This window comes from Electrophorus electricus, chromosome 11, assembly GCF_041902795.1.
Source record: "Electrophorus electricus isolate QZ-2024a chromosome 11, ASM4190279v1, whole genome shotgun sequence".
In the NCBI taxonomy this organism is placed as follows: Eukaryota; Metazoa; Chordata; class Actinopteri; order Gymnotiformes; family Gymnotidae; genus Electrophorus; species Electrophorus electricus.
Genome location: NC_137507.1, coordinates 12632938 through 12648722, shown reverse-complemented (window position 1 = coordinate 12648722; position 15785 = coordinate 12632938). Strand labels below are relative to the sequence as shown.

Genomic DNA, 15785 nt, shown 5'->3' with positions numbered 1-15785 from the left:
TGTTCGGTTACACCAGTTTTTCCCCCCCAACATAGTTGGCTCATGCAAATGAACAACTTGGTAAACTTCATGAACAATATTCACACCATTTTAAGAATTGTTGAGGAGTAAAGTGTACAAATAAGTTCTCTGGATCTTCAGGAGATCACATAGATTTTCAAATTAATGATTAATTGATTCTCATATTTTGCTCAACTGTAGTAAGAGTTAATTGCCATCAAACAAAGTGTTCCTGGTCTTGTCCATGGCCTTGTGCCTTTTAAAGGTGGAATAACAGCCTGTAGCAGGCTGTACGGTTTGGCCTAATTAAGGAAGACACAGACATATACACACACCCCACAGCGGCAGATCCAATCAGCAGAGTCAGAATGTGTTAATTCGCGCTCGCTGGGTCATCTGTCTCTAGGGGGTTGATGGCGAAATCAAACTTGGTGAGGAGTCGCTAAAACAAACTTGCAAAGGCTGTGCGTAGTTAAATGTGTGCACAATGCATCTTAGTGTGTGCACGTGTGAAATCATTGCGCCTCACCAAAAATTGCTGTATTGAACAATTCCAAGTGGCTCCACATTAATTTTCATCATTGGCTGCTCATCATTGGATGCTCAGTGTCAAATTAAACCTTAAACAACGCTTACTCTTGCAAGATCATGCAGATACATTGTAAAAGGTATACTGTACAGTGCTTTACTGAAACTTAATACAAATTTTTATTTAAGATCAAGATGAGATTTCTTTAATTTGATTTGTCTAGCCAGGTTTTTAGTAAATGATGACGTGTTTAAGCGTATTAGTAGTGCCACAATTTTTGCTGTTTTGCCTTTTTTGCTCCAGCACAGTTTATTTGAAATGAAACTTGACTATAAGGTTAAAGTATACTGGAAGAATCATATAGGAACCACAACCCTTTTTATACATAGTGCCCCAGGAGGGCAGAAATAATTGGACATATTAACATAACTTTAAATAAAATCATGTTTGTTTCTTGTTTAAGAACTCCTTTGCTGTCCCTGACTGCCTGGGGTCTGTTGCTCATGGACATCAGCAGATGCTGGGATCTTCCCTGGAGATCCTCTGCCAGGCCTGAAATCCAGCGATTTTTGGTTCCTATTTCAGAGTGTTTTTTTTGCTTTGAGTTTTACTTCAGTAGGTGAAACACATACTCTGTGGAGATGAGCAGCAAGAGACCCCGAATGAAAATGCCACATCTAAATAATCAACTTTAGACCTTTGGTTAGCTCACTTGGGCAAAAACTATTGATGCAATAACATCATTGTCAAGTCAAAACCAAGCAGCATATCTGTCCCCTAAAATGGTATCACTCTGAATAAAAAGGACTGATTAAAGCAAGATAGACATTCATACCCTTAAATTAAAGCTTATTGTAGTCACTTAATTCCATAGACATTGTTTTAATTAAATCCATCATTCTGGAGTACACAGGCAAAACAACAGAAATTGTCACTGAATACGTTCAGGCTACAATGGCTTTATTTCACGATGTCCATGAAGCTAAACGCTTCCCTGTGAGCCTCTATACCTGCATGTGTCCAGTGTTTGTGCAGCGGTGTGAGCGCGTGTTCTGTCCTTGCCGCGTCGCGGCACTGCAGGTGCGGTGGCAGCTGTCTCGGAGGTGGCCCAGCGGATCCAGGACAACGCCCGCAGCCACGAGAATCACCTACAGCTGCGGCGCGTTCAGAAGCTGCTCAAGGGCCGAACGACCAGGCTGCTGGCTCCAGGTCGGCGCCTGTGATCTGCTATTCCTTTCATCTGCCCCGCTCTCTGTCGCTCTCACTTTCTCCTCCATCTCTGCATCACGGAGAGGGGGGGACGCAAATAAGGGGTGGAGGTTAAGTTGAAACTTGCAACCCGTTTCAAACATGTCCGTCTCTCTGTAATCAGCGGAGGTGAGACAAGCTTACCTTGGCATGGCAAAAGCCCAATCCCTGAGAAGAGAATTAAATGAAACTATTGATAAGCTCACAAGTTCTTGTTGATAATTGGAAAGGTGGAGAGTGCCCTTCGTTAGTCCTCGCCATTTTTCTTCTCTTTCGCTGCTTGTGGATTGGAGGTCCTTTCTTCCCTGTTGTTTGTCCCAGGGGAGAATGCCCATGTGGAACAAATGAGAGACTGCTAGAGAAGGAGGGTGAAAAAGAGGGAGAGGGAGAATGAGAGGGCCTTGTCGTGTATGCCTTGGCCTGCCAATCTCCCCCAGGACCAATTAGCGCTTCTCCTCATCTCGTCGACCGGCAGATGAAAAGCAAGCTGGAAGCTGGAGAGGGAGGGCGTGTGAGCAAGGGTGTACGTGTGCGTGCACAAAGGTGGTTCGAGGCTGGTGATGAATACCCAACAAGCCTCGATCTCGTTTCACGCCGAGCCGGTCATAGGAAGTGCAGGGCACCCTCCCTCTTGCGCCAGTTTTTCAGGCCTCCAGACGTCTCCTGAGCTCCCTGCTCCTGTCCAATAAGGCTCCTTTCTTTCACCTTTTGCTCACTCATTCTACTGACTTCTGAGAGCCAACACAGACACGTACGTGCCTGCCCTGGTGCGCCACGCCCCCCCCCCCACCACCACCACCACCACCCCTCGCCGTCATTTGCTCTAATGTGGCTAAGAGAGGCGGATGCTCTGCGAGAGGCATCGGAGCCCCTCAGCGATATTAAGTGGCGAGCGAGCAGATAAGGGGTGAGCGAGTCTCAGACACGAAGCCTGAATCAATGGGACATTGATGCGCCAGACTGTCTGGCTGTTTCCTGGGAGCCCAGAGCGGGGCCTCTGCCGCCACAACTGGCATCCACGGGCCCCACCCAACCCCCACCCACCCCTCACTCTACCCACACTCTACCCTGGCTTCCCACATTGAAAAAGAACAGTAAGAAAACAGATCATTGATTAGCTAGTTCTCTTCCACAACCCTGCCTCTCATAAAAGATACCTGATGTCTTTCCAGCGTGTGTGCATGTGTGTTTATTCTCACACACACACACACACACACACACACACGTTTTTTTCCCCTCTCTCTCTTTTCCCTCCTCACACTTGGGCCTCTGGGAGTTTGAGGGTGCATTGCAGTGTTTTTGCTGTTGTATGATTGTGCTCTTATACTAAACTAAGGTTGATGTTATCATTCCTGGGATCTGTTCGGGCCACTGCTCCAGCTTAGGGGTCACGACCTAAAGTGCCCCTAACATCACTGACACAAATTTGGTGTTAACCTTCAACATTTTCTCTATATAGTTCCTTATATTTTTTAAATATTTCATATTCCTTTGGATTTGGATGTTTCCATCACTTGGGACTGCTACTGCTGTTTTCTGCATTAGGATGTGTACCATTATGTTGGCTGGTTGGTATGCTATTACTTGAGAGGTGTGTGTGTGTGTGTGTGTGTGTGTGTGTGTGTATGTGTGTATATATATATATATATATATATATATATATATATATATATATATATATATATATATATATATAATAATAATAATAATAAAAAGCAGGAAGAATTTTAGTGCATGTCAGGACTGGGCTCGTGTGCTTTGAAAAGCCTTTACTTGAAGGCTTTGTAGATTCCTGACATGAAAGCATAACCTATCAAGCAAAGTCCCTCTTCAAATTAACAATGATCATACCCAGTGTCATCTGTTCCTCCCTCCCCCATGTACAGAGTCTCACTTTCATGTGCCTCCCATTCTTTGGCCCGGTCACATCAGTAGGACACCCTCTGCCTTTGTAGTGCAACCTTTAGCACCCAGAACTCTGCTGGGCTTTTGTAGCCAGGCAGAGGTGCTCTTTGACAGGGCAAGTTGAAAGCGAATGACATGGAGAGGGGAGAATGAAGTTCCTGCTCTTTGAGCTGGATTCTCTTGATAAGTCAGAAGGAACCTTCTCGCATGCGTCAGTCCGAAGCGTGGAGAAACGGGGTGCGGGAAAGAGGCTATGAGCGTCTGAAGGACTGAAGAGTGTTTTGGTGCTCTTTAGTGCATGATGTATGGAGAAAAGAAGATGCACCTGTACCCATATGCTCCATTATTCAGCAAATTCTGTCATTTGTAGTGTCTTTCCTGTTGGAATCCCCTCTCCATGGTGTTAGCCTTAAGTCTGTGATCAGGGATGCGGTTCTGATCCAAAAGCTGTTGTTCACCGTGAAGCCAGTGCAGTTTGCCCAGTTAAATGGATTTAACCAATTTGCCAAAGCCATCAAATCCAATCTGCACATGCCACCTGGGAGTATTGTACGCCACATCCTCTCATCATATATTAAACCTGTGGCATTTTAAAAGCAATTTGACCTCTGCTTGGCCCCTCTGCTAATCATAGAAAGCTTGTCTTTTGCTCAGAGTGTCCATTTTGAACCCTGTGCAGTGCCTGTCGCTGGAGGTGCAATCACAGGGTGCACCAGGGCAATTAAGGAACCAGTGGCAAGACTGAAATTTCATCTTATCTCTCCAAATGTCAGCATCTAATTTAGTAGCCGTCATATACCTGCCAGTCAGTCAGAGGGGAAATTGTACAGGGGCTGCCTCTAGTATTCTCCTCTGTCAGGCTTCATAAACACCCACCATTGCATTCATCTCAAACTGTATGTTGGATGTAAATTTTGTAAGAGTCAATACTAACATTAATGAGGAATCCAGGTGATGACATTAGGGAAATCAATCCTCTCTCTCTCTCTCTCTCTCTCACTCTCACTCTTTCTCCCTCCCCCCCAGGTCGGTGGTATATTCGAGAAGGTTGCCTGAAGATGGTGCCCTCTAAAGGCACAGAGGCCAAGCCCAAGATGTTCTTCCTCTTCTCAGACATTTTGGTCCAGGCCAAGCTGTGCAGCTCCATACACCCGACCAACGGCAACAAGTTCACCTGCCAGCGGGTCTACCCGCTCAGAGAATGCACTGTAGACAAAGTATTCGGCCACACCAAGAGCCAGGGAGGCCTCATTAGTGTGAGTGTGACACCACTGCAGCACTGTAGCATGAACATAAATACAGTACAGTGAGTAGCTGTTTGCCCAGTTGATTCCTTGATGGCTTTTTTTATCTCAAAGTAGCAGGTGTTCTAAGATCAGGGTCATGTTCTGCATATATTCAGAAGAAAGAAATGTTTCTCAATTCAATCTCTAATACCTATGTTTTTACCATCCTTTCAGACTCTCTCTATCATGTGAATTGATTTCACAGGCTTGGGGTTAAAAGATGAATTGTTTTTAGACAGATTTAATCCCCAAGTTGGTGAAAATGTTACATGAATCCTCATTCTTCTCACACTCATTGTTCTGGTTCCTCATAAGGGCTCAAGTTTAAATATGTCTCCTCTATTTGATCCTTTTCCAGGCCTCTGTTGCCACTGAGTGGCATCTAAATAATCTCCATGATGTCATGAAACGTTCAGCCGAGTGGGCTCACCATCCCTGCATGCGTGGCCAAACGAGTTCACTGAACGCGTTCAGCCAAGTTTGAACCTAACCATGCTGATCCAGTGTGCTTTACCCCCATTTTGATCCATGTCCCTTGGCAAGCTTTACAAAATCACTGCATTTCATTTTTAGGTTCTGGATAAAGTTTATTACTAATATTATTTGTTTGTTTTTTTTGTGTTCATCATCAAAATGATTGTAAAGTAAATCTGGAGATGACTGTCTGTTTATCTTGCTATGTATAGTCACTTCAGCCTCTGTTATGTCAAGAAGGCACATGACAAGCCCAGCCCAACTGTGCTGTATGGTTCAGGCCTCACTTAGAGCTCGCTTATGGATGGCTTAGGCAGCTGTTCCGAAAGCGAAAGAGAAGGGACTCGCACCACTCCGTCAGATTAGGCCGGCGAGCCATCTCTTCCCACCCAGCAGCGAATACATCTTCCTCAAGCATTGACACCTCTCCCCTCTCCTCTCTCTCTTCCCTCCTCCCCACTGCCTGCATCTCTGCCACTTGTGCCGCGCGTTATCTAATGGCAAGAAATGGCATTTCATTAGCTTGTTATCCCGCCGAGGGCTCAAATGCATACGCAATAGCATTAGCCGTAATTTCTCATAAGGACACATTATTGATCCCTGGTGCAGCCCCCCACACACTCCCTACCTGGGCCAGAGAGGAAAAGACTGTCAGCACTCTCAGGCCCCTCCTCATCCATGCCATGAAGAATTAAAGCCAAATTAAATTTGACAGCTGGAAATGCCATGGCAATCTATATGCAAAGTTTGAAAGAAGTAGAAGAAGGAGGCACTGGGCATTCCAGGGGAAAAAACGCACTATGAAAATTTCCGCTGTGTATATATATTTTTTTTTCTCTCCCCTCTTCTCCATGTGTTAAGATGAGTGAATGTTTGTATTTGGAGGTTTTCGTTCCCCTGTTTTCTCTTTCTCTCATCCTGGCTCCATCTTCCTCTCACGCTTCTATCCATCTGCAACACCCCCCCCACCCCGAATATTATCTTGCATCCTTGGCAGATTCCCTTTGATGTATAAATAATCAAGTGAAATTATGTGCGGCAAGGAGGTTCCATGCTCCACCGTTCATATTATACAAAGTAATTTCTACCTAAGAGGGTCAGATTTCCTGACAAATCCCTAATTACCGCATGGCAATAGAAGCAGGATCTATTTGTGCATAAATCAAGCCCTCCCGTCCCCCAAGTGGCGGCCGCCTAATATCGTGCTCTGCGCAAACCTAGGCCTCGCTCACTGAACTCTGTAATTAGATAATACTTTTGATGATGGCACATTTGAAATCTTAATCCATTTAATATATAATAAGAAACACCCCTCCCCCTAAAATCTAACGAGAGTGCCATTATTTTTACCAGGTATCCATTAGGGCCTCTGCTTCCTGACCGGCTCCTCTCTTCTCATCGTTAGCATTCTGTTCCCGACCGTAATAAAGATTAGCACTGATTATTGATACGCCACCACTAACTGCCGCCGTTTCCTCACTTCCGATGGCCCCAGGTAAATGTGAAGGGTCATTTAATATTTTCCAGGCCCCCCAATTATAATCCGCTCTAATGGGCTGTGGTTGTAATTATTCGGGGATAAAGCCCAGGCCTTTTGTTTGGGCTTTGGACGGTGCCCGTTGTGTTGTTTGACATGCATAATCTCTGGGTAAAGTCTCCTCAGCGTGGATGAGCGATGGTAATTACTGTTGACTCTTTGGATGAGGCGACTGATAGCGGTGGGAAGAGGAGCAGGGAGGGGGACAGAACGGGAGGACAGCTCCTCAAGCACGCGCCACTGCCAGACTGGCATCTGAGCGTATCAAGCAGCACAGCTGTGTGCCTTTGGTTTAAAGGTGTCTATCTCCACCTGTTCCATCTCTGTTCCGTTTGATGACCTACTTTCTTACATAGTTTGGAGTCGCATCTTCATTGTCATGTGAACAATGGCTGCGGTAGAAGGTTGGCGCAACAGTTTTGCTTGGTTATGGCAGGGCATGTGGTATGTGAAGCCCAGCGCACGGAGGATCAGCCGCTTTGTGTGCTCTTGCTTCCAGTAATGAATTAAATGACTTTTGCCACTTTCTGCCACTCGATTTCTGTTCACGTACCAAAAAAACACATCTAATATAGGCAGTCTACTCAATCATGTGTTTGACACCAGTAGCGTCAATGGAGGATGCTCGGTGTTGGTGGTTCAGAGCTGCCCTCTAGTGATGGACTGGCTTTAAGAGCTGAAGGCTGCTATGGGCTGCACAGATTTGGCAAAGTCACTTTCTGCCCTGGCTGATGTATGGGGTGGTAGAAATGAGTAGGTCAATGGCCAGCATATGTCTAGGGGACAGAAGATTGCTTTACACTCAGCTTAAAATGACGTGGTCTGTGTCTCAGCATTCTCTCTGTCTCTCTTTTTCTTTCTTTATATTGGTACCACGGTCTTTCTCTCATGAGTCTTCACTTTCTTTGTCTTCCAGTTGACCTTCGCACAAGCCAAGCTCCTCCTCATGTCCAGTGATCAGGAGAACATTAATGACTGGTACCGGAGCCTTTGCCTGGCCATCGGGTGCGTCCGTGCTTCATTCATCTCCTCCCTCCGCTAAAGTTTAAATGAACCGTGAGCCGCACACTACCCCTCCAACTCTCTCAACCTGAGCAGCAGTGATGGCAGGAGATACTTACAGAAGTCAGGTCACAGTCTTTCAAAGGACCGGGGCATGGTGAGGTTAGAAGCAGGGGCAAGCTTCTCACAAGGGAGGTAGCCCAGCTCTGGTGATGAGGCTAATTAGTTTATAGGCCTGTCTGAGGGACAGGGAAGAAGGGACTCTCAGGGTGTGAGGCCTCACAGTGAGGAGTCTCCACCACTGGCTCTATGCCCAAACCGCAAGCCCATGGGAGCGCAATTAGCCACTGAGCTGCACAGCGCTGGGGTGACCAAGGTCAGAGGTGGCTGGGGAGGTGTGTGTGAGGGAGAAAGAGAGGGGGCAGCAGGGAGCAAAATCAAATGGCCTGTGGAGGTGTAGTGAAGCGAGTGTTCATGTACAATGCGTTACATGGAAATGTAAATGTCTGATTTGTCTGCTGTTTGTGCTTTAATAAACAAATTTCTATTAAAATGTAATCCTTGAGGAAAAGCACTTAACCCAGGAATCCTACATCATGTTAATTTCTCAAGATTATCAAGAATCTTTCTGCTCAAACAAATGTGACTGCATGATCTGCTATTGTTTCCTGATCCGGCTCACACTGCTGCAGTTGCCTTTCAGAATCCCTACCCCTAGTGATGAGCAGTAATGCAAATATAATCGCTTCCTTTCATGAGCTGCTATCAGATTTCTGCTATTAATACAGGGTCATGTTGTTGGTATCGCTAGCAGTTGAGAAATCCAATCCTTCCGCTTATTTCTAGTTATTGCGTACCAGTCGTCTTAATGTCACGGATTATTGACTCAAAGCAAGCTCACTGAAGCAAGAGCCCTAGAGTTTGATAGCAATGAAACCTATAGAAAAATGTAGCAGTTAAAGACATACTTTGTGTGTGTGTGTGTGTCTGTGTCTGTGTCTGTGTCTGTCCTCATTAAGATCAGTTCCCAAAAAAGGTCTGCGGCAGAGTCGGCATTAAAACTGAAAACTTGAGTGTGGCGCACAAGTATGCAAGCACCATCCCCCACGCCCTACCCACATTCCTCAGCCCATGGACTGTGTTTGCTGACAGATCGATGAGTTAAAGTGACACAAACAAGGTGGATGCAGTTTAAGTAACAGCCTCGTGCGACAGCTGCCCATCTCTCACAGTAGGCTGATCAGCCTTTGCAAGGGAGCCATAGAGAGCTTTGGGTCAAACAGTCTCACGTACTCCTGCCCATCCTGAACAATGTTGGCACTCTATAGATGCACACTGCCATTCTCTGTGTGTGTGTGTGTGTGTGTGTGTGTGTGTGTTTATACTAACTGAACAGGGATATTTAACAGCAGAATTAATGAGATGCTGAGAAAATTCAACTTGCTTGATTGCTTAAATGAGCTCTGATGAAGCATAATTGTTTTTAAGTGCCTGTCTCTGTCTGTTGACCCCGGCAGACAGCTGAAGTCGAAAACCACAGTGGTGCACAGGAGAGAGGAGCTCCTCCGGACACCCCTGCGCATAGCTGCAGACGGCCAGAACGGGCAGGTGGCCTCCCCACCTGCGGCTAGGCGGAAGAGGCCCATGGTAAGTGTCTCACACCCGCACATGCAGCCGTGTAGACTTGGCGCACATGCTTCATTCTGAACCACACGTGCCGCGTGAAGCACGCGATGCTCCCTGTTACCGCTGTGGAGAGTTGACACGCGTGCATGCAGTGGTGTGTTGTGCCCGTGTAGGTGAGGGAAGCAGGGACTGAGAGCAGCGAGGGACCCAGTAGCAGCTGCAGCTCGCAGCCTCCCGCTGCAGAAAGTGCTAATGGTGCCTCCAAGAGGATGAAGCTCTCCGAGGCTCCTACAGCAAGGCAGGCTTTCCGAGCACCATGGTCTGATGCCCAGTTGCGTTTTCACTGCGAGAACCGTGTTGTGGTTAAACGATGGCTGAATGTTTCACAGGTTGCAGAAGTCCTCAGGTTCAAGCTGTATCATTCTCTGAGATGATTCTGGAGCTGTTACATCACTTACAAGAGGCCCAAGATGGAGACTCCAGACTGAGGCTGGAGACCCAGAGAGCTGGTGCTGCTGCTGAGACGAGGCGAGGCGAGGCGGATTGGTGACATTCCAACATCATTTGTGTGTACTCTCTGAGTTCCTGCTAATTTTATCTAAAAGGAAACACAGTAGGTCATGCTCTGTAGTCTTTTTAAGAGTTTCTCTGAAATATTTTTGCTTGAATACTTTTTTGTGCTCTCAAAATGCCAAAGAACCTAGTAGGCTGTGGGTTCATTAACCCTAGCTAAAATTTACCCTTCGCTTTCAGAACTCTTTTTGTTGTGTATGGTGTATGTCCATTATGCATAATGATGTTGACTAAAATGTGATCAGTCATAGAGACACAAGTGCCAAACACATTAAGCCATAATGTAATTTAAAGAACATTTAAATTCTAACACACAACATTTATCTACATATCACATATACTCAGTTAATGTCTCACTTTTATGATCAAGGATAGTATACACTCCTCTTTAACATTTCTTTATAACTCATGGTATATCATACAGTGCAAGTATGGAGATTGTATTGCAATGTATATGATGTAAGCAAGTTCATAGGATTCATTTCCTATAAGATTACAGGATTAACTTACTAATGGTGGAAGTGGTATTTTGCTCATAGCTATTGATTATGTTTAAATCATCATTACTGATTATATACTGGAAAATCAACACAAATTAAAATCAACAGTCACCTGATTTGTCTTGAAGCAATCAAAGTGTTTTCCAGTCTCTATTTTTATCATTGTAATGTTTTGTAACATTTTGTGTGTTGCTCCTGTTTTTAAAATATGTCACACATTGTCTGCCTTGTTGTGGGTGCATTATTGCGATTGAAATCTGTTAAACTGGTCAATATTAGATTAGTTTTCCTTCTGAACCAATAAAATGCCCTGTAATGAGAATTCCCAGACTTGACCTTTTATGTGATGACTAATTGGTGGTTATTACAGTTTACAGAAGTAATTTTTTTGCTAGTGAAGGATGTTATCAAGCAAGTTTAAATGGTTAGGCAGTTACCCAGTGAGGCACACAAGGGAATATGTTTAAAGTAATATTTAAAAGTGTAAAATATTTTTTACTGTTTAGTACTGTTCGTATAATTTAAAACAGGTCCACAAACATCGTACTACTGAAAGAACTGCCTTATGTTTTGGGATGAATGACATGAACAACAGTGCCATCTCTTGGCCAGTTTAATAACCCGAGCCTGTCAGACGCTGTTGAAACTTAAAAGAACTTTAGAGACAAATTATTTCGACTTCCAGTACGAGATAGTTGATGTGTTTCTTTAGTTTGGTGAAAATAAATAAATTCTTTAAAATAGTTGATCTTATCATTGAATTGCAGTCAAGCTACTAAAAAAATTGGGGTGTTCTGGCATTATTTAACAACTTTAAGGAGATGTAAACCAAATCCTTTCCTTTGCCAGTTTAGATGTACATGCCTTATTGTTCTATCCATCATGCAAAAAATTGTGGTGCGTGAAGTGCATGCATGTGATTCTGCAAGATGTCTGGATTGGCTACTTGATGTGATGTCATTGTTTTAGAGAACAGCGTTTTGTTTATGGTCTTAATTGGCACGCTATACAGCACTGTCCCACATTCAAACTACAGCACACTTCAAGAGGGAATGTTATGGATATAAGTGATAATATAATTACTTTTGATACTGAAGCTGACCAAACATCTAACCCATATAGAATCCATAGGCAATTTCTCTGAAAGGTGGTTACAATTGTGAGTGCTTGAATGCCATCTGTTCTTCAGTGTTTTAGTCAGCAAAGCTTTGTCATCATCACTTTAATCATGTATTACACATTGATCTCACAGGGTGAGAATGGTTGGTGGTAGCTTAGAACTAGGCTGTGGCTGGGCTCCAAATGGGAGGCCCCATTTTACTCTGAAGGAAGGTACTGAAGTCATGCTCCCAAACATCAACACAAGGCTTGTATCTTAATGCTTTCAGCATTGTTTGTTATTTTACCTTGGTTTATATGACAGCAATATCCTGCTGTGAGATTCATTTCCCTCAACAAACATGGGTTGTTGTTTTTCACTGTACACTTTCCTTGAGCCACACAGTTGTTTGCTTACATGTGTGGCAAACAAAGCCAGCAAGGAAAAAACAGTGATGTTTGTTTGCGAACATCTCCAGGATCAGTCTGCAGGCTGTACAGAGCACCTGCGTTTGCGTGTTCATCCTTTATTGGGTGAATTCTCCTTTCCCAAAGACCTGAAAGTGCCATCAATAGCTTTGCGTGCTATTGCTTTGTGGTGCTGAAGTTGACCACACAGTGGCAGCATTCCTTCATTTTATAGCTCCTTTTTGTTTTGTTTTTGTGCACAGCTCACACTGATCATAATGCGGTTACCAGTGTTTACAGCATCACGGTCTTTGTTTTGTTTTACCAATCATCTGGATTTAATGCTTTGATATTATCTCATTCTAACAAGCCCTTCTAACTAGGGTGATTGACTAAAGGTTTAGTATATGCAAGCCACTGACTTCAACTATAGCATATTCTCACTCCCCCCCCCCCCCCCCCCCCAGTGCATGGTCATAGTGTACTGTAACCGTGATGTTGTATAGATAGTGCTAGTATCTTTGATCTATTCCTGTACTGGGACTACTGTGTCCAACCTTATAACAGAAGGATTCATACAGGGATGCAGTGCAGTATGTGCCTGTGTGGGCTTGTGGCCTTTTAAATCACCACCACCAGGAAATGCAGAGTCCCAGCAATGCACCACTTCTCAACAGAAACTGAACTGTGCTAAATATGCATACTTATGAACATACACATTTATGACTCACAACTGAAACCAAGCAGTACATTTTTGGTGAGGTTCCAGTCACTGGCTGTGCTTAGTAATGGATTGGGTAGCTTTTTGCATGCAATTTGTCCATATGTACATTTTCCATATGTAGATTTATATCTAGGACTAAGAAGATAAGCCAGATAGATTTTGTGATTTTTCCATGCCCATCCTTTGCCCTACTCCTGCACTGTAAAATCACATCTTACCTAAATCTGTCACTCTGCTTCTGAAAGGGAAATGCTCCCTTGTTTGGCCAGACAATCCAAGTGTTGGCATCAAAGCATGTTGATGGAAGGCTTAAATAAATCATCCCCAGGATCACAGAGAATCCCTCATCTGCACATATCCTGGCTTTATCCCACTGTGTGCTGCTCCAAATGTACAAGTCAGAAATCCTCTAGTTGCATAACGGCTCAGTGAGGATGGTCACTGGAGACAAACCGGCAAGCAGTGTTCACATACTCCTACCTTCCTTATGTGCTTTTGAGCACTTGTGTCACACGTCTTTCATATGTCCACGTCAATGAGTGGTTGCACCATGCAGAATGGTAGTCAGGGACTGTGGCTCATTGCTCTGCAAAAGAAGCAATCCTCACAGGCTTAAGGAAGCTAAACTCAGGCAGCAGTTAAAGGGCTGCAGTGCAGACAGATAAGAGTGCAGCTCCTGGATTTTTGTTCTCGAGGGGTTAAGGAAGTTTCATATTTTGTGGGAAAATCAAACGTGCCACGTACTTGGGTTACTGCACTAGTTAGAAATGTTGGCAAGTGGTGTCAGACCATTTAATATTTTGCTCTCATTTTTTTAAATAGCATGAACAAATGTCGCCTTTCTCTTAATTTCTGACTTCAGCATGACTTTGTCGAGGTCCTATTGTGACCAAAAGAAATTAAGATTTATCTCTCATATCACATTTAACATAGCAAATAGAAATAAACAAATTTCTGTTCATATTATATAATGCTAATGTAATGTTTCCCCTTAGTAACTTCTAGGAAATCAGGGTTACATCTCATTCACTAAATGAGTTATTTAGAATTAGCTGGAATGAACAGAAACTCTTTATCTCCACCTCATGGATTTTTCTGAGCGGAAGTAAACGAGGGAGGTTTTATTTTTCACATTGGAATCAGGCCAGGTTCCATGGGGCTCCTTTCAAATCCTTACTTTGAGAGTGGCACAAGCTCTCTCCTTTGTGAAACTAAGCACAAGGCCATAAAAACAGAAAAAAAAACCTTACAGCCTTTATATGACTTACATTTAAATTGCAACACATTCAGCAGTTCCTCTACATCATGCTGTTGATTGCTGAGACAGCCTACTCCCTTGACACAAGCAGGGCCTACTCTGAGTTCCCTACATTGCATGTTCAATGGGGCATTCAAGTATCATTGTTTAGTTATTCTAAAGAACCAAGAATTGATTGTTTTTCCAAAAAGTAAAATGGGCAAAGTTTGATAGAAAAATACTTCAGGAACTCATCTAGACTGAAGTAAAGGATACTTCATTTTACATTTGCAATAAATAACTATATTTAGAATGAATTGGTGGTGCTAAGAACATCATGAAGAACATCATCATGTCTTTCTAACACATGTACAACTTAGGCATTGTAGCATATAGGCCTTATGTTCTAACTGTTGCAGTGACAATGTCTGAAGAATATGTCTATGCATTGCACAAATGCAGCTAAGGCACAGGTTTGGGAAAGGCTGCTTTAGCAGGAGCCTTCCCCCAAACGTCTTGAAGGGTTTACTCTTCCTTTCCACATTCCAATTCATTCCTTTTTGACTATACAGTTCAGCTGTATGGGTGGTGCCCCCTAGGTTGGGCATTACACTGTGTCGTCGGGACCCATAGCCCTCAGGTTAAGCCCCTAATTCTGTACCTCTGAGAGAGATCCACATTCACTGTATGCATGTGCTTACATGCTGTAACACAGGCATGGGACATTCTCTCAGTATTTGGGACATATGAAATGCAAGAATTGTTGAATAAACTGGTAACTTACTTGCAATGCCTTCCTTTGAACCACAGCTAAGAAGATTGTTGACAATTTTTACTGCAGTGTTTTTGAGGCATGAGGGTTTTTTTTTTTTTGGTTTTTTTGCATTTGATAGTGCACACTCCTTCGATGGTTCTTGTTTGGATCCATTTAGGATGATCAGGAGTAGTGTTTTCATAACTCTCATGCAGTTCCTAGTAGAAGTATTAGTACTTTTCACTGAATCACACTATATCTCAAGAACACTATATTTTTTGTACTTTGTTTTCATGTTCCCATACACTGAAGGCATGCTTGGAGAAGATGTCTATCTTTCGGAGAGGCCATGCTGGAGTCACATCACATGCAATCTGAAATCTTGATGAATTCTTTTGTTTTTTTGTGTTCTCTTATTTGACCAGGGGAGCTTTATTTAACTCAGGGAGGCTGGAAGTGTGCTGAGATCCATGTAAGGTTGCAGCATTTCTGGAGCACCTTTAGGTTAAGCACATAGCCCAATGACCAGTAAACCCAGCAGTTAGCTTTGTTTGGCACTGTGCCTGAGATTCAGATCCTGGAGACCACAACCTACTAGAACACTGCTGCTCCAGCGTGTTTTGCAGCTAAATATAAGCACAGTGCTGTTTGTCCAGATGTGCCGCTGTTCCTGGTGGATATTTTCATTTCGGTAGCACATGGAAGAGTTTGTGAGTTACATAAGCACTTTGGCAGGTGTTTCTTTCAGTCCTCTGGCTTCTGCTCACCTAAACTACTCACACTGGTGGAACATTTTGTTTCTGTGATAGTAAAAAAACCAGAATACCTCAACAGCCGATCAGGGATGATGTCTTCTGTGTGGCCCTTGTCTTCGTCTTCCTCTT

General features: G+C 43.8%; 1 protein-coding gene across 4 annotated transcripts in view; it reads left to right on the top strand.

Moving 5' to 3' along the window:
- arhgef39 (Rho guanine nucleotide exchange factor (GEF) 39) overlaps positions 1 to 11000 on the top strand; it is a 29053-nt gene extending 18053 nt beyond the window's left edge. For 3 of the 4 annotated variants that reach the window (XM_027002224.3, XM_027002222.3, XM_081723904.1), the window contains 6 exons: positions 1610 to 1738; positions 4709 to 4938; positions 7896 to 7984; positions 9499 to 9628; positions 9781 to 9905; positions 9997 to 11000. In XM_027002224.3, the coding sequence (XP_026858025.1) occupies positions 1610 to 1738; positions 4709 to 4938; positions 7896 to 7984; positions 9499 to 9628; positions 9781 to 9905; positions 9997 to 10036 (743 nt within the window). In that variant the 3' untranslated portion in view covers positions 10037 to 11000. The remainder of the gene's footprint in view (positions 1 to 1609; positions 1739 to 4708; positions 4939 to 7895; positions 7985 to 9498; positions 9629 to 9780; positions 9906 to 9996) is intronic. The other variant, XM_081723905.1, reaches the window with a different exon arrangement.
- Positions 11001 to 15785: the final 4785 nt, after the last annotated feature.